The 24,534-nt window shown below is 45.1% G+C and overlaps 1 protein-coding gene across 1 annotated transcript in view; it reads left to right on the forward strand.

Moving 5' to 3' along the window:
• Window positions 1-24,534, forward strand: part of ABCC10 (ATP binding cassette subfamily C member 10) — a 609,641-nt gene that overhangs the window by 446,587 nt on the left and 138,520 nt on the right. The window contains 1 exon segment of the mRNA XM_069608805.1: window positions 14,698-14,843. Within this exon segment, the coding sequence (XP_069464906.1) occupies window positions 14,698-14,843 (146 nt within the window).

Genomic DNA, 24,534 nt, shown 5'->3' on the forward strand with positions numbered 1-24,534 from the left:
TGCGCATTACAAGTAATAAAACAAACAAGCAAACACTGTTGATACCATGCCTTCCTTATATAACATACTGTTCCTTTCCCCCTATCCTCCATAGGATAACATGAATGTAAAGTCCTGACCATAGCTAGTTTGCCTGACTCGGATCGGTGCTGGTCTAGTCAGGGATCCCCTCCTTGGCCTTCCTAAGTGTACTGAGGTTGGGAGAGTTACTTACCTGAAGTGTTCCTAACTGTTGGACCTCTGAATCGCTCTCACTGGCATCGTCCAATCACTACATGTGAAGAGCATCTTGTGAAACCGATGGCTTTAGGGCACTAGGCCCCAATCCATCATGGGCCTGTAAATATAGGGCGTTATGTTTGTTCTCCTACGGCTCCTCTTGATGTGGGTGCCTGTTGGAATTGGGACGAGGCAACGGGACAGGCCGTATAACAGCCTATAAAAGAGGAAGTGTCGGGTAGGGGTGTGTTGTAAAGAGGTCAATCTGCGTGTCTCCCGAGGGTATTCCTTCAGCAGTCCCCAACGACCCCCTGCCCAAGCGATCCTTCCGTATTGGTCCACCCCATGGTATTGTTCCAAAGGGAATGGCCAAGGTGATGGCCGTGTCCTGCATCACTGAACAAAGAATCCCTGCGGTCTATAAGTGAGAATGCCCTCCGGTTTCTCACAGTGGTCTTTGGGTGATATGAAAGTAACAAGGTGTATGAGTCCAAACACTCGAGCGTGCGCTATGGCCACTTAAGATCAATGATGCAGCAAGCTGTGTAGCCAATACCAAGAGGTCTACCTTTAAAGAACTCAAACAAGTGAAACAAGAGAAAAAGGTGGGTACTGGCAAGTCTCCCCTGGCCTCGGTAATGATTGTTTCACAAAGTTAATGTTGAAAGCGGCTTGACAAATCTTCATCTGTTAAAGGTTTATTCACAGCGAATCAGCCTACACGTGCTTCGACCTAAATCTTCCTCAAGGCCTTAGTCTAGATTGCTAAATATATAGGTCCGAATTATGGCGCGCTGGTTAGGTAGCGTTAATCTCTAAAGAAGGTGTCTGTGCAAGTCCCTCGCAATGTAAGGTTTAATCAAAAGATGAGGGATCTCGCTCCTGTCAATGGTACCTCAAACTATATTCATATGCTTCAAATTCGGCAGGTTCAAAATCTCGTGAGTTGCGCGTACCATAAACGGGAGCGAGTTCCCTCATCTTGGAAGGCAGTACTGAGATTGGGTGGTAGTTGGATAATAATGTGGCATCTAAGGTGTTTTTTGTTTAATAACTGAATAACCAATGCATGCTTCAGAATCTTAGGGATCGAGCCATAAATGGGCAAGAGAAGAATTTAAGGCTTTGGGCGTATTCACTGATGTCCTGCGCTATCATCTCAAACTGAAGAAGGGGAATATCATCTAAGGGTCAGCTGATTTAAGTGTCTGACAGCTACTGTGGCATCAGTAGCACTAATAAGATGAAGAGTCAAGTTGAAAAGCCCACAGAAGGGGCCTCAGATGATGATAGATCATCACTTATTTTGGGAGGCTGACATGGCCGTTGCAGCTCTAAGGTCGTAGAGGTCTTTTACCATCTGAAACAATTGTTTTGTGGTGCTATCAGCCCACTACATGGTAAACCCAATATAAGACTGCTTTGCCACCTTAACAGCTCTATGATAAGAAGCCAATTCTGTCCAAAAGCAAGCTTTTAGCTTCGGGATCAACAAGGTATTTGTGTTTTGTATTCTTTTAGGTTTCGTTGAATGGAGTGCTAAGCTCGACTCTTCCGAGTTTGGGTCGGGTAGACTTCCCACTGATTTAATGCAACGCCACTCATGCCGGCCTCAAAGGGCTATATTTTCGTATACACACATGGCCAGGGGGTTTAAATTATCAGCCCATGCAATTGTAACCTCTTTAGTTGGTAGCTGTGCATCCAGAGGGTCCTCAACATCTTTGGTGAATCTGTTTATTTGTGGTCGTCTCGTGTGGTTTTTTTCAGTCATGAATTGAGCCTAGCATAGATATGAGCATCCACAGCTTACTGGACCTGTGTGAGAAACAATGACCCGATATATGATAAATGCTTTATGGGTGCTCTCGCAGCTCTTTTAATGTACATCCACAGTATTGTTAGTCTCTCAAAATGTAATGGATAGTTCTATTGAGCCAGCGTTTGGAGGCTGGTTTGGCACAATAGATAGTGTACTGTTGAATGCTGATGCAATCTGATAAGATGGGATAGATGCTAGGATATCAGAACTATTGATCCATGGAAGTCTGAAAAGTGCCAAATACCCGTGCGCATGAGGGCATAGAATTAGAACAAAAGGCATAGTTATCATTTTTTGGGTGTACAGCCCATCCAGAAGTCAAGAAACTATAGTCTCCCCATAAGGTCCATCTGAGCATGACCCACCCTAGCTGCTTCACCTTGTGATGATGCTTTCCTATCCCACTAGTTGTGGCAGGATTGCATCGAAATCCTCAGCCATTTGTGTAAAATAAGAAAAGGAACTTTTACCTTTTGCAAACAGATCAGTGTAGAACCCCAACTTGTCTTCAACTGGTCAGGCGACATTAGTCGCAGAGACCTCTTGGTGGAACAAAGACACCTCCACAACAATGTACCTTCCCTGAGAATCAAGGTTGGACCTGGGTGTGTACAAAGGGGACTTGCTAAGAAGCGTGCACGTTTAGCCAACCCAATCCGTGCACACATTGAGATTCAACTAGGCCCAAATGGCTCGCCCAAAGGATGACAATTTGAACACTTATGGTCCCTGAGTTGGTTGAGAAGTCCCTTCCTCTTGATTAGACTATGTATTCCCCTTCACTTACGCATGATTAGCATTAAGCTCCACATATGGGAAATATAGCTAGAGCTTCAATAAGGCCACTCTCCAACTGTGCACCCACACGTGTCATAAGCGTAGAGCCAGTTCTCCTGTGGACATGTTAGTAGCTGGATAAAAGAATATCTTGCATTATGAGCACCTGAGCAGTTATCAAGTGATCTCTCAACATTAATTGGAAAAGGTATGATAAAATGAAACGAACAATGCATCCTGATAACTCTGCTCCAGTAAGAGACAGTGGGCCTCACCTCATTACAACTCCGGCAGTAGCCGTGCTGGTAAAACCGGCAGCCTGCAGCCAGAGTTGTCATTTTTTCTGGCGCCTGACTTCACAGAATCACTGGGGCATTACATGGCAGTCCGTGAAGTCAGGTGCCGGAATGTTACTCCCCATTCCCATATGAACCCGATAGGACTCAATGGGAATGGGGAGGATGGAAGCACCGGCACTGTGTATGACCGTGCCGGCGCTTCCGTCAAAGTCTGTGAGCGGCTGCCATCCCGCCTGCCAGGTCGGACCTGGCGTGCGGGTCGGAAGCCACTCACAGAACTCTGAGTGTGCCGGTCCGGTAACAACGGTGCCAGTACGCTTATGGGTGTTGAGAAGAAATTCAGTGTAGTTCTGTTTCAACAGGGAAATTAATTCTGTGGAAAGTTGTGGGGAATCCGAGGCTGTTCGTGGAGGTTTGAAGCAAGATGGATGTGGGGCTTGCAAAGAGTTCAACGGCCCTTCCATCAAGGTAATTTTAGAATTTGCTTGATCATCTTTATAATGTTAGCAGTGCATCAGGGTTGAGTAATCTATTTTGAGTTTTTTGTCAAGAACTTTCCTAAGTCTTCTTGCCTTCTGTTTCCAAGCAGACATTGAAGCACTTACGATGACGTCCACCTCTCATGCAACTTATTAACCGTGCCGTTCACCTAAAGTGTCCTGTGGTAGCTCGCCTTGTGCTATAATATAAGGACGGATGAAGAGCTACATGTCCTCTGAGTTGTCAAAATTATGCCACCTGTCGCTGTGCTGAATGTGAAAAACAGAGAAAAATATGAAATAGAAGTGTATGGATATGTTTTTTAAGGCCTCAGATATCCTATTAAATGCCCTTCTGTACTTGGAATTCTTCATGGAGAACCCATTGTAGGGTCTAATCACCACCTGCTGTTTCCGCGCCTCACCTTTGGCTGAAAGTTCAAGAGCTTGACCATAATGCTGCTGGATCTACATTTCTGTATGGGCTGATTTCAGGAATCGGGTACAAAGTGCTATGTTCAAAGCAGTGTGTTCAATGCCTAGCTCCTCCTTCATTTAGGTGACCATGTAGGCCTGTCCCTTCAGCATTTTCAGGTATACCAAACATTTGTACGTTGTTGCAAGGTGATCTGTTTTCTTGGGCCACGATCTTTGTATTGAATTTGTGAAATGTCCTTAATCGCATGGTCCAATTCTGCTAGCAGTGTTTCATAGTTCCCGTTAGCTGCACACATTCTGCGTTCCCTTTCTCCAAGGCTGTCATTCAGTTTACTCCTAGGTCTGTTGTTGACATTGGATTCACACATTATTTCACATACATTTTGATCTGATTCTTTCATGCTCTGATTCATTGTTGTCACCTCATGGAGGGTAATGTGACGAAGTCCCCTCCCCAAGCAAAAGATGGAGGAGTATATCCCTCAGTATCTGGGAGGAGGAAAGAGGAAAGGTTAGAGAGATGTGATAAAAGAGCCAACAGGCCCTAAACCCGAGGAGTGTGATTGCAGAAGAGAGGTATATGCATGTGGAGAAGCGTTGAGGACATGGAAGTAAGAGAGAGTGGTGAAGAGAGGAAAGGGGGTATAGGAAAGGTCACCTTAGGCAGAGGACTGTTGCAACTCATCAAGTAGGTAGAATAAAATTCAGTGTTGGGCACTGGAACCAGGACCACAAGTCAGTGAAGTGAAGAAGTCACCTGAGAGAGGGAGAGGTGGCTAGCCTCTTGGTGTAAACTTTGGGGCTCAGCCTGATATCACGCAGTCCCAATCTCTGCTATCATCCAGGCCTGGCATGCCAGTCCACGTGAGGCTCCTAGACCCAGGTGAGTGGCCTGCCCAGGAGTCAAGGACAAGAAGTAGACAATCTGAATTTACAGACCGGGGTAACAAGAAAGAAGTGTGGGGTCCCAAAAACACCTCCTCCCTCCCCAGATTGTAAGTGGCTGAGAAGTTGGGATATATCGTGGGAAGTGATCCGCTGGATTGAGGATACTAAAATGCAGAGTCTTTTTTGCATAAAGTTGAGGAGAAGCAAACTTGATTTATGCCCAAGAGAGGCAACTTCCTTATTCCCCAGTGTTAGTTCTTTAAGGGAAGCTTCCAGAGGAATTGCAAAGTGGTTGTAAGGCATTTGTTAATTTATTTGTCCCAATGTTTTATCTACCCGTAATAGACCTTTTAGTTCATCTGTCTCTGTCTGGTATGGAGTGTGAGAAACCTTAAGGTGTCTCCCTATCTATTTCCCGGGGATCGGTCATCCAGGTGGCCAGGACATGGCCATCACTAATGGATCCAGTTCCTGGGGGTGGACCAGTGAGGGAGGATCACCTGGATGGGGGGTCCTTGGGTAGTGGGACTGGGACACTGACGGGTGAGACGTGGTATCCCCCTTTTTATGACACATTTCCCCATCCTACCACGTAGGACATTAAAAAAAACGGCTCCTCCCCCCTTTTCCAACACGAACACTTTCGCACAACACGACCGACAATGGACTAACACCTGAGCCGTGTACCTAACATGTCTCAATACAAGGGTTAAGCATGGTCAGGCAATTGAACAGAATCACACACACCTGACAGCCCTGTCCCTTCCCCACAGGGATAAAAGGTGCAGCACGAAAAGCACAGGACGAGCAAGGCAGAACACACGACTTGAGAGCTAACTCAACACAGCAGTTCAAGAGGAGGAGAAAGACGAGGCATACTGAGGGGGTGACAAGGAGGGAAGGGAGCTTGCCCTTCCCGACCAAGGCCTGTGAATCATCCACAGAAGGAATCATAAGACCGCAAACAATAGCCAGCGTGTGTTGCAGCAGATGTCTACGGTACACTAGACCCTCCACCGCTGATATCCAAGTGGGGGAGAGACGCTGGTCTACGTCGTACCAACCTTGACTCAAAGGATATGAAAGACAAATGGTTCTTCGCAGCCGGTGAGTCGAGAAGAGAGTCGATAAGAAACCGAACTGTGTTGAACGAAAAGTAGCAAGCGGCTAATTGAACTGTGCAAGGCTTAAAGAGCTATTGACGTGAAATTGGGAAAGCCAGCAACAGAGGTGTCTGACACCACGTGGGGGTTCATGCAGGAAACTGTGGGCGATTACCCAATTATTGAAACTACCAGAACCAGAAGGCCTTGGGAAAGGTGAGAAGAGGGTTCAAAGTGATCATACGGGGGTCTTGTAAAATCCTCCGAACAGTTGAAAGTATTTGACCAACAGATGAATGTTAAGAGAAGGGAAATTAATCCTGCTTAGTGAAATTAACGAATGAAAAGTGTGTTGACAGGAGTGAACCCTACCAAGAGATGTTCTCAGTGAATTGTTTGAAAAGACATTAAGACTCGTGAAAGTACGAAAAGCCGTAGTGAACCCGAAGGAGGGAGATCCAGGGGTGGATAGTGATCACCCCAATTTTCATTTTGGAAAGGAACTTTTTGTTTGCATCATGGCCCGGCGGCAAGAGACTTTTTGACAGAAAAGAGACTTAACCACCGGATGCCCTGATTGCTGAAAGCGGAACTGTTAGGTCGTGCTGAGAAAGCTCGAGCCTGTGCTTTGCTCCAAAGTCCCACTTTGTCCCGTGCTGAAAACGTGGAGAAGGGAGACCTCAATCGCATTCTGACTTTTCATTTTGTGAACAGTTCTTTCTTTCTTAAAGAACATTATCCCAGACTTCTTTTTGTATTTAGCGTAAGGATTGGCAATAGTTTTATTTTTAGTATAGACCCTTTTTATTTGACACACTGCCACTAAGACTGCCTTATTATTATTTGATGGTCGAAGCTTGCTCCCATCTTAGATTTAGGTTTAGATTATGCGTTTTTCCACCATGCATTTCCAGTTTAATAAACACCTTTGAACTGTGATCACTTGTGACTGTCTTTTCTGTTGCCACCATGAGTTCCTTACAGGAACCTGTTCAGCTTTGTGACAATTGGCTACAATTGGGCGAAGTGGTGCTCTGTGGTAGGTGCTGTGTTGGTCTCCTGGGCGTTCTTGGTACCCTCCCTGCACCCCGGCTGTTGATGCTGCCTGAATCTGATTCTGAAGTGACCAAGAATGTGGTGTCTGGAGATTCAATACGGGGGTTGGATGCACGGCAATGGCTGCTTTTCCGTGGAGTGATTCCTTAAATCTGCATTGGAAGAAGGGGCCCTTCTAGGTTGTTTCTGCTAGGCTGTTGCTGGTTAGCTCGTTGATCCAATGAACGTGACATGACAAGCTCACTGGGATGATGCTGGTTGGCTGAAAGCAGTGTTGAGTGTACTCGCCCTGTGCCACATAAACTATCAGCTATCTCACTGGAGTTCTTACCCTATGCTGCCACAATATAATGGTTGTGTATTCGGCCATGCAGAAGTGGTCATCTTCCAGAGCCTGCTGCCACCCTCTATGCACTCTATCACATACCTTGTGTGCAAGATCGTCACCCCATCGCAACTACCAGCCAGATTCTACTCCTCACCTAAACCTTCCATCAGTACGCTGTAGCTGTAGTCCTGCTTCATCAGTAATCAGCGTCCAGTACAAACTGCTGACAAAGGTTTACCTCAGGTCTGTAGTAAAGCCAAGCTTCTGCATTTGTGCGGCTCCTTGGGGCACTCTTCCCATTCGAGGCTACAGCTGCTGGGAGATGACATGGTACCAGTAAAAGCCTTTCCTTACCACCCCAACAGCAACACTCAACCTTCCAAGGTCACTAGGAAGGTCCAGCCAGCATCTGCATGCCACCGGCAGAGCCAACCCTAAGCCTGCATCATTCAGACTGTATGTGGGGTCATGCATTTAGATCCCTCTAATATCCTCTTTTACGTTTCCAGGCCGATAGAGCATGCCTGGCATGTTTTACTGAAAAATGTTGACCTATGAACGCTGGGAGTGGAGCTAGGTCAGCGCATGGGTGATTTGTGCTAGCTACCTCCAGCATGCAGCCCCAAGAGAATTTGTGGAGCTTTTATTCAGTCTTATGTCAATTTGGTATACTTGGCAAGGCATACATTAGTTTAAAAAAAAGTGATTAGCAGAGGTTGCTAATTAATATTTTCTTGATTAGCAAACACACCCATTTGATTAGCAATGTTGTACTAATAATTTTATGTCACCATAAGGTATTTGCATCTGAACCATAAAATTAGCATCAATACAGCATTTTTGTGTACCGCTGATGTATGATATTAGTGATGCGAACCAGGCCTTGCAAATTTTTAAAAATTCCACTAGACCTGCACGTTAATTTAATTTAGCTACCCAACCTAAAAGAAATGGCGTAAGTCAACACAAACCCACTTTTTGTTTGGCACAATGCTACAAGCTATGCTCAGTGAAACGGATTTGACATTTACTGCAAAAAAAGTAATTGTTACATACAAGTTTCAAACATCTCCTACAAATGGTACTTGCCCTTCTTGAAATCTACTTAAGTGGACTTTTCGGGCTCTGGCTGAGTGTCTGTGAAATGTACAGGTTAGCAGCACGAAGGAACACACCTAAATAGATATGATAAAAGGCTCTGGAAACAGTTTGGCCAGCCCTATTCCACAGATGCTAATATATAATGCAATCATAATATCACAGATCAAAGTGAACACTGGAAGCTATGTGTCGGTGTATAGTCTGGATTGAACTATTGATCATTTTTTTGTATAAACATCTAGTTAGCTTTGTGTGTTAATTATGTAAGAGAAAAGAAAGTGTAAGAGACTACGCAGAGTAGATGGCAAAGTAGGCAGAGAACTGGTCAAACTAGGTGGAATATTGCAGTTTGCTGAGATCTCAGTTTCAGGGTAACTGGTATAAAACCGCTCATGCGTTGAGCTCCAGTTGCACAGATAAAGGCAACCATCAGGTCACTAACTACATTTGCCATTAAAAGCAGTTGGCTGTGTGATTATTTACATTTTAAAAATTGTTCCCTCATCAATCTGATGCATCTTCAAAAACAACAGAAATCTAGATGACAATAAGATTTAGGCACTAACCTAAACTTTACTGTAAACCATGGAGCCAATGTAGTGTTTTAGAGAAGCAATACTGTAGTTTTGCATTATGCAACAACTTAAAATTGTAATGTATGGAATGGCATGACTGTTTTTCATAAAGTTATACAGACTGGTCTTTACCAAAGAGGATATAGTTAGCTTAATATAATGATCATCCAGATTACTTCTGGTTATCAATTATTTGCCTAGTTCTCCCACACAGGCCTTTGAAGGAGATGATTACTATTAGACTCTCTCTCCAGTAGCCCTTTTGAACTTGCAGTGAACAGAGAAGAGGGTGGCGAGACTTGAAAGCCAGGGAGGAATTCCGGGTGAGCAGTGAAAGGGCAACTTAAATAGCTAACTTTGCTACACAAGTCTCAATTTAATTAGCAAACCTACAGAATTGCATAGCAAATTGCTATGGAACACTGCTTATTTTATGACTTGCTTGGGCGAATAAGCAGGTGAAAAGAAAATGTGCAGACTGTTCAATTTTGTATGACTTCATTAACTATAAGAGGCACAGTGTTTACACTTGCTAATTATTGTCCTTCTTTATCCTATATGATGACCTGTAACCATAATCATTAGAACGGGAAAAAATAGAGAAGGAAGAACAACTATTTAAAAATAGCAACATTTAATTAGAATAATATTTAAACTGGTGTGCATGTCCACATTGGAGCAGATTACAGATCCGATATATTTTGCAAATGCAACATTTGCTAAGGGGGAAATGTGTTGTGGCAATACACGCTACCTAGGGCTGCCTGTTAGGGAGAATTCTCAAAAATGTACTAATTCCCTTCACCTTAGAGACCCCCAGCAACTTTGCTGGGTTTTGAGGACTTGGTTTTTTTACCTGGAGAGAGTGTGACCCTTTTTCCTACTCTCTCATGTGTTTTCAAATGTGTTTTACTCTTGTGTTTTCTTTGGTTGTGGAGTTTTAGACAACTCCATAGGCATCATCTTTTCATGTGCGTCACACAGCACCCTCAGTGCAGTGGCACAGGGAAACCTTTTCAGGCTTTCCCATGGTTTAAATATCTTCTCCGGAATAAACTACTGGTTCCCACAGAAAGTAAAGTGAAATTGACTTTACTAGTCTTTTCAAATTCATAGGGTGTGCTGGGTCTATCTTAAAATAGAGTGCTGGTGTGGTTACCTACTATCCCCTATGTCTAGATACTCATGTAGCAGTGAAATGATACCCTTTCCTCTCAAAATTGCTGGTGGCAGTGGTTTTACAACAAACTACCATGATTTTTCCCAACCGCAAAGAACAGTAGCGTTAAATCCCGGGAGCCATGTTTTCCAAGATGGCGTCTGAGCCCCCTTTGTTTAAACAGGTCCCGGTCTTCTTTTTTTGCCATTTCTTTGTGGAAAGGTCCTTCTAGAGTTTTGCTCTGTGTGCCAAACCAGGTTTGGTTCCTTTGTTCATTTGCCTCTGGTGGGCTTACAGGACTGAAGACCGCCTCTGGTGCCCGATTGTCTGGGGTGGACAGGAAGTGAGGGGGGTGCCCAAATCTCCCTGTGCTTAGTCTCCTAGGAGAGCCAAATGCACTCTGGTATGATTGGCTGGCTGACTGTCCGGCAAGGACAGCCACCCTGCTGGGTGAGTGACAGCTAGGCTGGAATGAATGGGAGAGAACTGAATAAAAGGGGAATCTCTTGGCTTGGAAGCAAGAGTCGACCACTGGAACGAAAGAACCGAAGACCAGCTTGAAGAGGACGGCTGCTGCAACTCCTGGACCATTGGTTTGCCTGGTGAAGCCCTGCTGCAGGTCCGAATCGCTAAGTTCACCTCGACAGAGAAGCCCTGCAATGATGACTTCTCCCTTTGAGTTGATGGGACCAATCAACTTGACCCTAGGCCACCTGGATACCATTCTCGGAGCTGCAGGAAACCTAATAATCAGGGAGAGGGACACCAGTTTGTGTGCTTTACTACAGCTACTGGAACTGAAGATTTGCCAAGTGCCAGCTTTAACCTGTCCCAGCACATCAGTCCCCCGACGTCCTCCCTCTTGTCTCCACGACTGAGGCTCAGGAACAGCAAAATCTGCAGGAACTGCGAGGAAAAGAAGTCTTCAGCTACATCTTTTTCTTCATTTGTAAGGTACTGTGAAACGAGACTGAGAGTAGTAACCTCTCGTGGTGAAAGTGCTTGAAACGTTTGCAACTAGCAGGCCTAATCAGGTTGTAACCCATCATATACAAAGTTTTACAAACTACTTCTGAGAACTTGTACAGAGACTTTACCGTTTACTTACAGAACCGTTTTATCCTATCCAAGACTTTAAGACCATTGACTTTGGCCTAGCATATTGAATTGAAGTGACTCTTCTGGTGAACTAAAAGTATGTGCACTGTCTAAGAAATTGTAATCCTTTTATGTTCTGAACCTATTCATTTTTTCTCCTCCTTCAAAGTATTCTGAATGCCATTTTGCTCTTCCTTCAAAGTAGTTTGAATGTCTCAGAAACTTAACGAGTATAGTACTGAAGTATATCTGTGTGTGATATTTAACTGCCTCCTTCTAGTGAATGTTTTATAACTGACTGTTGAATAAATTAATAAGTGTTTAACCAAGAAACCTTGAATGTAAGAGTTTATTTGAACACCTGTGATTGTAGATCTCTCAGTAACAGCATTACAGCTTACATTCCCTTTTGAGATAAGCCTGGCTGCTCAGCTCCGCTACCAAAAACTGTGTAGTACAGACTTATACCAAAGGTTGGTTTTGCTTACACCTGTAGTCATAGTTGTGTGTAGTGGTCCCAAATGGTACTACATACAAACTCTGCCTAACACTGCCTAACCTTGCCTAAAAAAAGAACCAATGACTCTAGAAAAATGAAGTAATTGCAATGAGCCCCAAAAAACCACATATCCCTCCTTTGATAAAGTCCCCCGCCTGACTGCGTTGGTGGACGGTGGAATTGAAAAGGAGGCGGCTTGCCAACACAAATGATGCAGAGCCTGGAAACGGCATGGGGAGGATCCCCTGGCTGCCCCACTCATACCAAATGCAGACGGCGGGAGGAAGTCCCAATGCAACCCTAGATGCTCCTGCCCAGCTCACCTCGTGCAGAAGCAGAAACCGCTCCTAAATGTGCTCAGAAAGAAAGGGGACCTTAGCTAGGCCGGGGCATTCGAGTCAGTCACCCAGTCTCTGGGCCAGCGACCTGAAGATGGAGTTTGAAATTCCAGGATAGCAGACATGGTTCTTGAAGCTGCGGTCCAACACACACGAGCGACACACATAATCCTAGAGAACTAAGACTCCTGAGATCCCTGTACCAAGCCTGTACACCTGAGTTCCCTAAACCCAGAGAGAGGCTGGAAAGCCGGGCCACGGTGTTGCAAGCAGAAAGAGGCACATCCTGGAAGAGAGATGAACTAGTCCTAAGTCCCACACCAGGGCTGTTAATGGAGGAGATAGCGAATCTCCAACCCAACTGCAACGCCTGAGATCCCCTAGACCAGAGAGAGGCTGGAAGGCAGGGATAAAGCCCTATAAAATCAAATGGCGTATTAGTTGGGTGTGTCACTAAAAGGAAGTGGCTGAACACTGAAGCATAGTCCCTGTAGGAGAGTTGGAGACATGTGACTATAGGAGATGTTGAGAAGGCTGAGATGAGCGGTTCAGGAAGCTGCATGGAAGGCACTGAAGGCTGGGGAAGGACCGACTCTGAAGATGGGCAATTGGGAGACTCAGTGGGCTGAGAGGGGCAATACTCAGAGGGCTTGGCAGGGACATTAACACTGAGGGCTCTGTGGCGAAAGACCCAGAGGCGTCAAAGGAAGAAAGCGCCCTAATGGGTTAAGACGCTGGGAAGGAGACTAGATGGCTAGTGAGATAAAACGCTCACGAGAGGCGGGTAAGAAAGGAACAGGAGACTGAGGAAATACACAGAGTTGGTGAAGGGGTTGTTGAAAGGTTAAGTAGGAGATGGGAGAAAGAACAAATCATCTTGGAGGTGGTAGAGAGAGGTGAGGAGAAAGAGTGGAATATTGGTAAATAGGTCGATGAATCTTACCCAGGAGAGAGGTGGCAGATTTGGAATGAAGAAGAGGGGGTGGTGGACTTGAATATACAAAGGGGTGCACCTAGGCCGAGTGGGGGAACGAAACTTGAAGTGAAATGTTCGGAGAGAGACGGAGGGAGATTGAGGCAAGTGGATGGAGGCCCTGAACCCTGGGAGGGTTAGATTACGAAGGACTAGTCATTATGGCAGAGCCCCCTGTCATCCTGTGGCTCGGATCCTTGCTGGAAGGACCGCCACCTACCGCCCAACTCAAGCCCATCCACAAGGTACTAGTAGATAGCTATAGCCCAAGATTGAGAAACAAGAAGACGAGACCCCTAGAATTGTAGGAAACCGGATGCTGGCATCCTCAAACTAAGGACTGAGAACCCTGCAGACGAAACCATGAAAACTCTGGGAATTATGGTACAGGAAAACCCAAGTCTGTAATCTCACTACCAATTGTATGAAAATGCAAGGAAAGTAACCTTTTGTTTCAACACTTTACTTCCCCAGAGACACTTTTTGTCAAGTGGCGAAGAGCACTACCCTACTGTAGAGAATAAACATCCTGACTATGTTCAGTTTAATTCTGACCCTATCCATTCATTTTGACAGCCACTTAAAAGGTTGCGCTGAGTGTATTCCTTTGTCTGCTGCATCTCTGCCTCCCGCATCTACCTCCATGGCCTCTAGTGTTAATGTGCTCACATGCATTAGCGCCGTAAGGCTTCCAACTGGCCAGTCAGAGTTTGGCAGTAGTTACGTTCTCTGGTGAGATGCACACACTGCTGCTTGGATAAGTGTTTACTATATGTTCTGGATGTTATGGGGAGGTCTGAGCGGTATGATGCCAATCAAAAGACACCTATCCTGGGCCCCTGGACTTCTCGCGCTTGTGTGCTTGCGCTGTAGCAGTAAAGACCAAGTTAAATGACTCAGAAATGTGAGTTTGATTGAAAGAGTTGCCATACACATGCTTCATGAAATGACATAGAGGTGATTAGTTGGTCTGTTTAGAATACATGTGGCATTCCTGTTGTGTAGCACTAGTTTGATAGAAGAGCAGAGTCCTTGAGAGGTGGCAGACATGGATCCCTTCTTCCGTCTGAGCAGGTTTGTTAGGAATGAGTTGCAATGAAAGCAGTGGATGCATTTGTAAACCTGGGATCCTGGATGTTAAGAACATGCAGTGAAAGTGGGGGAACCATTCAAGAGCGAGGAGATCGACAGAAGAGGGCTGCAGTGCATGTATTGAATGAAGTTGGTCCCCTGGGCACCTGGATGGTCCTAAGAAGCAGTGGTAGTGGTGGGATGATTAGTTGAGCCAAGGAATGAGGAACGTCAGAAGCGGAAGTGACATATTTAGAAAATGTGATACCCAAGGCTCCATTGAGGGAGGAATGGAGGGTTATGGGACTGGTCACACAGATGGAATCCATTGACATGCTGTAAAAGTGGAGTTGTCACTGACACCGACGCAGAGAGGGCTAAACTGTCTGAAAAGAACACAAAAACATCTTAGTAAATGTTATAGTTGAGCACAAGGCATGGTTCATCTAAAATAATGTATTTCTGTTTCAAAAGGTCCAAACTGGCCATTATCCCTCAGGACCCATTTCTCTTCAGTGGAAGTGTCCGGGAGAACCTGGACCCATGGGGCAGTCATGCGGACGATGTGCTGTACCAAGTCCTTGAGCAATGTCACCTGAAGGAGGTCGTCACACGCATGGGTATGTCTGATATCCGAGGTTGTTGCCATCCAAAGGCATGGGTTTCTATGACTACATTCTCGTGTTTCATTTTTCTAAATTTCTGGATGTGGGTACTCCCCAGATTTAAGACTGTGTTAATGGATTGCTACAGATAGGGCAGCTGACAAAGCTCAGTGACTTCACACCTTTGCTCAGCCGTAGTCGCAAGTTTGAATCCCAGCACATCCGTTCATGCTTCCAAGGTCAATACTGGGGTTCCATGTGTTAAAATCGTGGCAAAAATGGCCGTGGACACAAAATATTGTGGCAAAAAGGTTGTGGTTTTGCCACTGCAATTCATGTAAAGGATGCAGGGGGACACCCCCGCAACCGCCAGACCCATTATACCATTTAAGGGGAGCGGAGGACACCCCTGCTTCCCTTAAATGGTGTAATGGGGTACACCTCTAACGGGTCAAACCGCGATTTTATCACTGCATACCAATAATAGAGTACCACGGAATTGGTATTGATGACACCTATTAGACCGAAGCATGAATCTGCCATATTTATCTAATTTTATTTAATGTAATTTACACAGGGGTCAGGTTAACATTCTGTTTTATGCTTCATCACAAGTGTATAATCAGAAAGTTGAAAACTATTTCTGTATATTTCTGAATTGCAGGGTTTCTTTCACTTATCTTTGCTCTGATATTGTGTCATGACTGTACATGAGCAGAGGGGTGACAGGGAAACAATTGTGTGCCTAAAACTATGAATGTGTGTATTTATTTTCGTGTACGTATACATTAGGTTTTAAGATGCTAAAAGCCATGAGTGACTTCAGAGTATGTTACTAGGATGCTCAGAAGGGGATGGTGGACATCGGGCAATGAAAGACAGCGCAGTCCTGGAAGACCCCTTTTTTTACTTTTCCTTAACTGGATAAAGTGAGTTTCAGGTGAATGGTCGAATTCATGATGTTGAAAAAGCAACTGTATTTTGCAGACATCATGGCTATAAACTAATCTTTAAATGGGTGCTTTGTGTTGCTCACTTTAGCTTCACAGATGTGCAAGGTAACTGGTGCTTTGCGAGCTCTTTGAGTTGGAAATTTTCCATCCTGCACATGAAAGGCTCTGCCACTGATAAAAGACATGTGTTTGCAACTTGAGTACCTTAACGACCTTCAGAGCCACGGGCGCTATGTGTGTGTCTGCGTGGCTGAGACTTGGGAAACTGGCCATGCTTGAATGTCCGGCCTGAGCCGATACTATATTTTGCTCTGGAGAAAGACAAAGTGTCAAGGACACACTTCTTGAGCCTTCGAGCTTAAGGTAGGCTCTGTAAAAATGTAAAGAACTAGTGGTTCGGCACCAATGATTCATACTTCACTTCCGTCTCTGAATATGAGTGAATTGGTGCCCTCTCTCTCGCTTTTTGCAAGCATTAAAACTTAATTAACATGAAAATGCAGTGGCGGCCACAAAATACATGTCCTCCAAACGTACTTAGTAACAGTTAAGGTCACCATCACTTTATTTATGAACGCCATTCTAAAAAATGACAGAGTGTGCCCTCTGGTGCTGGTAAGATAGCTCAGCGGGTGGAACACTTGCTGCTGCAATCTGTGTGTGATGTGCAGGTTGCTGGTTCTCAACCCGGCAAGACTAGCTCAGCTATTCATCCTTTCGAGGTAGATAAATGGGTACCAACTTCGGTACACATTTATCGACATGCAAATATGCTGTATGTACAGCGATTTGGAGAAAGCGCTTTGTGCAGCCCTTTCCTGGGCTCAGCCCGTGCTGGGCTCCTAGAGTTTGGCCTGATCCCCAGGCTCGGCCCTACCCATGAAATCTGTAGCTCCCCCACCTCTACAGACTACTCCTTTACAGGCAGTCGATCAGCTCAGGCATCGGCATCAGGAGGAAGTGGGAGGAGAAACACCCACAGTGCTGGTAACTCCCTCAGATCAGATTCCATTGGCGGCCCCAGAATGATCTTCGGGGGATGCGCATACATTTGTGATGATGACACAGTATCAACTGCATTTTGTGTGTAAGCCATTGGTATTTAAGTCTACACAAGCAAGGACGGTATTTGTTCTTTCGCATCTGGTGGGAAATACAGCAGCTCGAGCCATCCTGTAGGTTAACAAGGATGACCCAATACCTTATGATTGGGGACAGTTTAAGCAGGAATTTTGCAGACTTTTTGACCAAAGAACCATTTCCTTAGCAGCCCATAAGGAGTTGCTATTACTGAAGCAGGGCACTAAAGATTTGATCACGTATGTTACACAATTTAATTGGTGGATGATTCAGGCAGAGTATCCAGTAGAAAAGAGGCAAGTGTTATTTTATCAAGGTTTAAAGGATGAATTGAAAGAGGCTATTTCACAGGTGGAGCAACAGCCGCAGTCATGTACGGAACGTATTGATTTGGCATTAAGACTGGATCACAGGTTGTTGGAGAGAAATGGGGAAAGACGAAAGGATTATACCCCGGTTGTGCGATTGGATAAAGTAAAAGACTAGAAAGGAAATGAAGTTGAGCCCACGCAAATCGGTAGTGTACGGGGACTGTTAAGTGCTGAGGAAAAAGAGAAATGGGGAAGAAACAATCAGTGGTTGTATTGTGGCATGGCAGGACTTTTTATACGCGATTGTTCTAACACTCCTAATGGAAGTCCCTTTCGGAAAAGATTGGGTGCAAGTGGGGTCGGAAATTCTGGAACAGGGGGAAAGTTACAAGTCTCTACATATATTCTGTCACAAATTGCTCACGGAGAACCACATTTGTCTATATTGGCAACTTTGACCTTTGAGAAATACACAGTCACTACTGCGGCCATGATGGATTCAAGCACAACAGGGAATTTCATTGATGTTGGGTACGCCCAGGAGCTGAAGATAGTTGTTAGAGTGGCTAGTACAAGTTCGGCCCATCATGTGTGCATCATTAACACAGAAATTCCACAGTGGTGTCAAAATTATGCAGATGTGTTTGAGAAGAAAAACACAGAGACACTCTCCCCGGATCCCTCCACAGACCATATGATTGCACCATTGAGTTGGAGCTCAACGCTACATTACCTTGTAGTCCCATCTATGGATTGACGGTAGCAAAAAATGTGCTTCTACGAAAGTACTTATATCAAATGCTTGAAATTGGGTTTATCAGACCCTCTCAGTTACCGGTTTTCATCTCCTTTTTTTTTCATACCTTAGAAGGAGGGTACTCTGCGAACTTGCATAGATTAAAGAGCAGAGAACAAAGTAACGGTGAAGAACAGGTTTCCATTACCTTTAATTTCGGTGTTTCTAGATCAAATACAGTCAGTTCAGGTGTTTACGAAGTTGGTTTAAGGGGTGCTCATCACTTAGTGAGAGTGAAGGAGGGAGATGAATGGAATTTTATTTTATACACAAAAGAGGTTAGCTGCACTACAATCCCTGGTCCTTCAGGTAAATTAACAGAAGAGATAATGGGGTGGACCAGTGAATGAAGGATAACAAGTCCTGCTACCTCAGTAAATTAAATATAAATTGTATTCAACACGCGTCAACTACATAAACTGTTTGAAATTATAACTGCTAACGACACCAGTACTGAGGATAGGGTCGGAATATGTTGTACAAGTGCCTTTCTAAAAGATGTGTAATATAAAGTTGTGTTTACACAAAAATGAAGAAAAGCCATTGCTGATATATGAGTGTGTATGTGAATGAATGGCGGAGAACATCTGATTGTGATTCTGACTGTGTAGAATTGTGTTCAGAATATTGATTTTATGTTATGGGTATGTATTAGTATTATAATGTATATCGTATATATATTTTTGTATTGATTGAATAAAATTTGCATTTAATTTATTGAGGTAGTAGGTGTTGTCATTCTTCATTCACTGGTCCACCCCATTATCTCTCTGGGAGATGAATGGAAGACAGTATTTCAAACCAAGTTTGGACTGTTTCAATACATGTTGATGCCTTTTGGGTTATGAAATGTCCCTGCAGCCTTGCAGTTTTTCATGCAAGAGGTGTTACAAGGGTTGGTGGGTGTGTTTATCGTCTAGATAGATGATATTTTGATATACTCTGAATCGAAGGAAGAGCATCGAGAGCATGTAGGAAGGGTTTTGCAACGACTGCAAGAAAACCAATTGTATATAAAATTGGAGAAATGTGTGTTTGAGATAACTACGGGAGTCTTTTTGGATATGTGTTAATGTCTGAGGGGATTGTGATAGATCCAGCTAAAGTAAGGGCGGTAGTGGAGTGGCCGGTGCCTAGGAAGGTGAAGGATGTGCAATCCTTTCTGGGCTTTGCAAATTTCTATTGAAGACTTTTTCTGAGTTTCTCAGATACAGTGACTTCAATTACGAGGCTGCGGAAGAAAGGGGTAATGTTTGAGTGTGATGAACAAGCAGGAAAGGGGTTTGAGAAATTGAAACAGGCGTTTATCACTGCTCCCATATGGAGGCATTCTGATACTGCCTGGCCGCTCCAAGTAGAAACTGATGCATCTGGTGATGCGGTGGGAGCTATATTGTCTCGATGTGATGAGGAGGGTGTGATGCACCCTGGGGCCTATTTTTCATGAAATCTGACTTCTAGTGAGAGCAGTGGCAGACAGAGAATTGTTGGCAATCAAGGAAGCTTTGGGAGAGTTGCGACATTATCTCCTAAGGCTGAGACAGATCATTGCCATTTATATGGATCATAAGTATCTGAAATATTTGAAGACCGCAAACACATTGAGTGCAAGACAACTGCGTTGGTCGCAGTATTTTGCTGGGTTTGATTACATCATTACATACCAAACAAGGAAAAGTATTGGGAAAGGAGAAAGCGCTATTCAGGTATCAGGAAGATGAACAGGTGGCTAGAGACATACGATCTACAGTACCGCCTGAGCGAGTTGTAGGCGCCTTGGCAGGTGGATTATTCACTCTAAACATACAGAGTCTGACTCGGGCAGAGAAAGAGGAGTTGTGTACACATGATCCTAGTAGGCATATCAGGAAAGGACCGCCGTATCAGGGAGTACACATATTTGTTCCTACAGGGGAACTGCAAACCCAGATGATACAATGGTTTCATGCCGGTCCTCTAGCAGGACATCCGGGAATCTGAAAAACACAGCAGATACAAAGACACTTTTGGTGCCACAGTTGACATAAATGGTACAGCAATGGGTAGAAAAATGTGAGGTATGTGCAGAACCAGAAGGAAACGACTAGGAAGCATAGACTCAGCGGGAAACAAGAATCCCAGGGAGGAAACCATGACCCTTAACTTAATCTTCCCTAACTGGAGGGCAGGCGGAGGACGCCCCGACAACCCATGTCCACATACCGCTAGTACACAGAGGAAGCATAAGTAGATAAGAACCCCATATGGGATGGGCAGGCAGGAACCAGCATCCTCTAAACTAAACATCGCCAACCCCAGGGCGGGGAACATGCCGGCATCAGCCAGGTACACATACCACTAGAGTAATACAGGGGAAGGCTGCCACTAACGTGCATGCCAACCAGGCGATCAAACTACAATACCAAACACACAGGATGATCATAGATGTTTGAGCGCAGAAACGCAAAGACAAAGAGGGAAGGAAAACCTGCTAACCAAGCTCTAAAATCTAAACTTTCTGCATACACTTCTCATACAGAAACTCATACAACCACTTCTCTGCATAGCAATCCGCACAAACATCACCATGTAGCAAAAACAGACCAGAACCCAGCACAACAGCGCATGGGAATCTGCACCGACCCGAAAACCGCTCTTACGCGCAGCAAACGGTGAAAACCGAATTGAAGCTGCCAACAGGACATCACAACTCTCACTTTCCTATTCACACTACACCCTACTTAGCACCCCCCCACACCACCGCTTTTGTTTCTTACACCATCAGTTTCAGATCCACCAGAGCGCCTGGCAACCACTCCGATGGTGACTGTGCATGGTACAAATACCTTTCAAACCTATGTGGGGTTGCTCAAACCATTACCATCCCCCGACTGAGCCATGGGTGGATATTTCCATGGACTTTGTGACGGAATTTCCCACGATTAGGGGATATATTACCATTTGGGTGGTAGTGGATTTTCTGACCAAGATGGCCCACTTTGTGCCTTATAAGGGGTTGCCTACAGCAGGGCGCTTAGCAGAATTGTTTGTACAGAATGTGGTGGAGCTGCATGGTTTACTGTCATCAGTGGTCTCGGATGGGGGTCATAGTTTACTTCAAAGTTCTGTAACGCCTTCTGCAGCCAGTTGGGTATTCATATTAAGTTGTCCTTGAGTTATCACCCTCAGACAGATAGGCAAACTGAGCGAGTTAATCAATCCATGGAGCAGTATTTGCGCTGTTTGGTCGCTCAACTGGAAAGTAATTGGTTGGATGCTCTATGGCTAGCGGAGTAAAGACAGCTCACTCGATAGTGGAGAGTGTGCTAAAGCAAGCAATTTTGAAGAAAACAAAGTCTCTCTGTTGATGTAGGAGAGATCAAATGTGGGTCATGAGAGCCCTCATGACCGAAAGGGGTCGACCGGTTTCAATGGCGTGGGTCAGTGCTGCCATCTTCTTCAGGACCGTAATTCTCAAAACAGGCTAAGTTGTAAGAGTTCAAGGGATGATGAACTGAGGAGCAGTGCTGTGGTCTCCTGCGCGGAGACAAAAGAAAGGGGGGGGAGAAAAAACAACAAGGGAAAGGGTTAAAGAACTGGCAACAGAACTGTCTGCTGACGTGGGGGTGGAGATCTACATGCATTAGAGTGAGCATGCGGAAGGACCAAAGCTGCTTAGGTCAATAATTACAGGAAGAGTGGGGGTGCCTGAGCACCTAATGAGTCATCCCGCCATCAAAGGGGAGGGATCAGGGGAAGGGCTTGGGGGGGTGGTGCAGGGTGTGGGGGGACTGAGCAGAAAAGCACCAGACAACTTGGGCGTGCAAGAAGGATGTGCAAGAGGCAAACACCCCCAAACGCAAGTGCATGAGAGGTGCAGGGCAGGGTCTGCTTGTTGAGCAGTGAGGGGGTGCCCACTCTGAAGGTGGAAAGACAGAGACTTTGTTTTCTTCAAAATTGCTTGCTTTAGCAAACTCTCCACTATCGAGTGAGCTGTTTTATAAGAGCTTTTTACCCCCCAGCCCTTAGGCTTTTTTTACTGCATAAACCCGCCAGTGGGTTCTCCAGCTGTACTGTTTTGCACCCCAAACATAGTGACCTACGGGCTGTATTAAAAGTGAACACTTTGGATGGAAGACAAACAGTTGACCTGCTCCTCAGGTTGTACCCGAGTCTCAAACCACAGCAGTCACAGAATCTAATTCACAGCTCTGTGGAACACTGCTATACCACTCTGGAGAGCACCATTTTTAGAATCTTTTTTCTTAAGTGTTCTGCTCATTGGACCATTCTGTCTGCCTTCAGACACTGCCACTAGTATAGAAGGTTGAGGGATAGTTCTCTCCTCTATATCTGTTAGATAGGCGATACATCACCCGCCACCCAGGGACAGGCACCCCCGCCAGGGACAGGGTGTTCTTCTCTAGGGTGAGATATGCTGAGCTGGGTGGCCCCTCTTTCTTTGCATTAGAATGTGAGCATAGGGTTTAACTTGTTTCCAGTTTTTTCATGTTTGACATGACGCACGATCCGCCAGCATGTGTCAGAGGGGAACAGGATGAGTTTGAAGCACATTGAATCTTGGATTCCGAAAGAGGCTATGGTCCGTAGGATAGGTTGTGGGAACTGGCAGTAAATGTGCATGCGCCTTTGAAGGTGAAGCAGTTCCATCAATGTTGTCCAGAGCATCCAGACCCTCTGTCTGGGAGGGGAGGTACTGTGTGGAAAGTGCGAGTTAAAGCCTGCGTCGGAATGGTGTGGAGCAAAGTGAGGTTGTGGCTCCGATGAGGGACTCCATTTCCCAGAGGGCTTAAGAGGAGCGGCACGCACAGGAGGATATAAAAGCAGATGGCGCGGTGTCACAGTTGCTTGTGATTTGCACCAGGAAGCACTCATTGCCTGCATGCGTTTCTTTTGTCCCTCAAGAGGCTTTCTGATTTTGATTTAGCCTCTGGGTTGCGGCAATGAACACAGGAGCAGAGTGCAGGCTGAGAATTCAGCCTACTGTGGACCGTTCGGCCCTCGGCTCGCACTGGGCCTCAGGGGAATTCAGCTGCAGATCTCGAGCAGCCCGCTGCAGTGAACACTGGAACGCGGCTAATTGAGGTGCCAGTTGATCTAACTCCTCTGGGCTTGCACGCGGGTTTAGGAGCATCAGCTAAGTGCCACCTCCTTGTTTAAATAGTGTTTGTTTTGTCTTCTGTGCGCAAGGAGTTACAGCTTCTGGTTTTGTGTTTCATTGTGGCAATGAGTTCAGCAGTGTGGCTATGAGTTCAACAGTGTGGCAATGGGCACAACATGAACTGTTAAAGAATTTTGCTCATCCTCAGATGTATGAGGAGTGTGGGACTATGTATGCAGTGTTTATATGTTGGAATGCGCAAATAAGCACATACATGTTTGTTGGGTTGGAGTAAGAATTCAGCACATGTGCAAACGATAAGCAACTGTGGTATGTTTGCAGTAATTAGAGTGTGAGGTAACAAGTATTTGGTGTAAACTGGTGACAGATCCAGAGTGTTGAACTACAGGGTACAAGAGAGAGTACTAGAACAATGAGTGGTGTTCTGGAAAGATGTGTGAAGTTCCAGGAATATTGTGCATTTTTTGCCTTTGTCGTCCTTCCTATTCTTTAACTCATCCATAACCTCTTTCCAGTGTCCCTAATTTCTTTTACCTATCCACAATTTCTTCCTAACCCTCTTCCCCCATTGTTTGCGTTTAGGTGGCCTGTGTATATCAAGTAGACATCTCATACCAGCCAAAGTGCAAGGGTTGTGTACATGCGGCTTCCATGGTTAGGTTGGGGGTGCGGATCGCACTTACGACACAGGGGCAATATGTTACAATGAGGCAGGGAAATAGGAAGCACTCATGCATATTTTGCGGCACTGATACCCAGCGAGGCATGTAATGCAGAACACCAACTGCGCAATGTGTCAGGTGCAGGTTTACCCTGTTTGTCGGCAGATCTTCCACGAGATTTGGACGCTCAGATCTTGTAATCTGAGGTGGACTGGGATATCAAAACCTTTATGGATAAAGCCCCTGGGCCGACGGCTTTATGTCAGCGTTGTATAGGAAATTTCAAATCCAACTGATCCCTCACCTGATACGATTATATAACTCCTTCTCAGACACAGGTACGATTACGCCATCAATGGAGAAATCTGTAACAATATTAATTCTGAAACCTGGCAAAGAGTCTGCATGCTGCCAATCATATAGACCAATGACCTTATTGAATATTGACACATAAATGTATTCTAAGATTCTGGCATGCAGGGTGATTCCTACCCTTCCGGTACTGATTAACGAGTACCATAATTGACACAAATACCCAGGACAACATTCAATGGATTTTGAATATTAGCGAAGTCTGTAATAAAGAAAATATCGAAATGGGATTATATCTCTGGATGGCCAGAAGGCTTTTGATAAAGTGAATTGGGATTACATCCGATTGATGCTGGAGGCATTTGGTTTTGGCCCAATTATTAGAAGATTGATACTAGCTAACTACCAGTGCCTCCACACGACAGTAAGAATGAATGGGCTTCTTACACCAAAGATAACCACTGCAAGAG

Source organism: Ambystoma mexicanum, chromosome 4q, assembly GCF_040938575.1.
Source record: "Ambystoma mexicanum isolate Mex_15411 chromosome 4q, UKY_AmexF1_1, whole genome shotgun sequence".
Taxonomy (NCBI): domain Eukaryota; kingdom Metazoa; phylum Chordata; class Amphibia; order Caudata; family Ambystomatidae; genus Ambystoma; species Ambystoma mexicanum.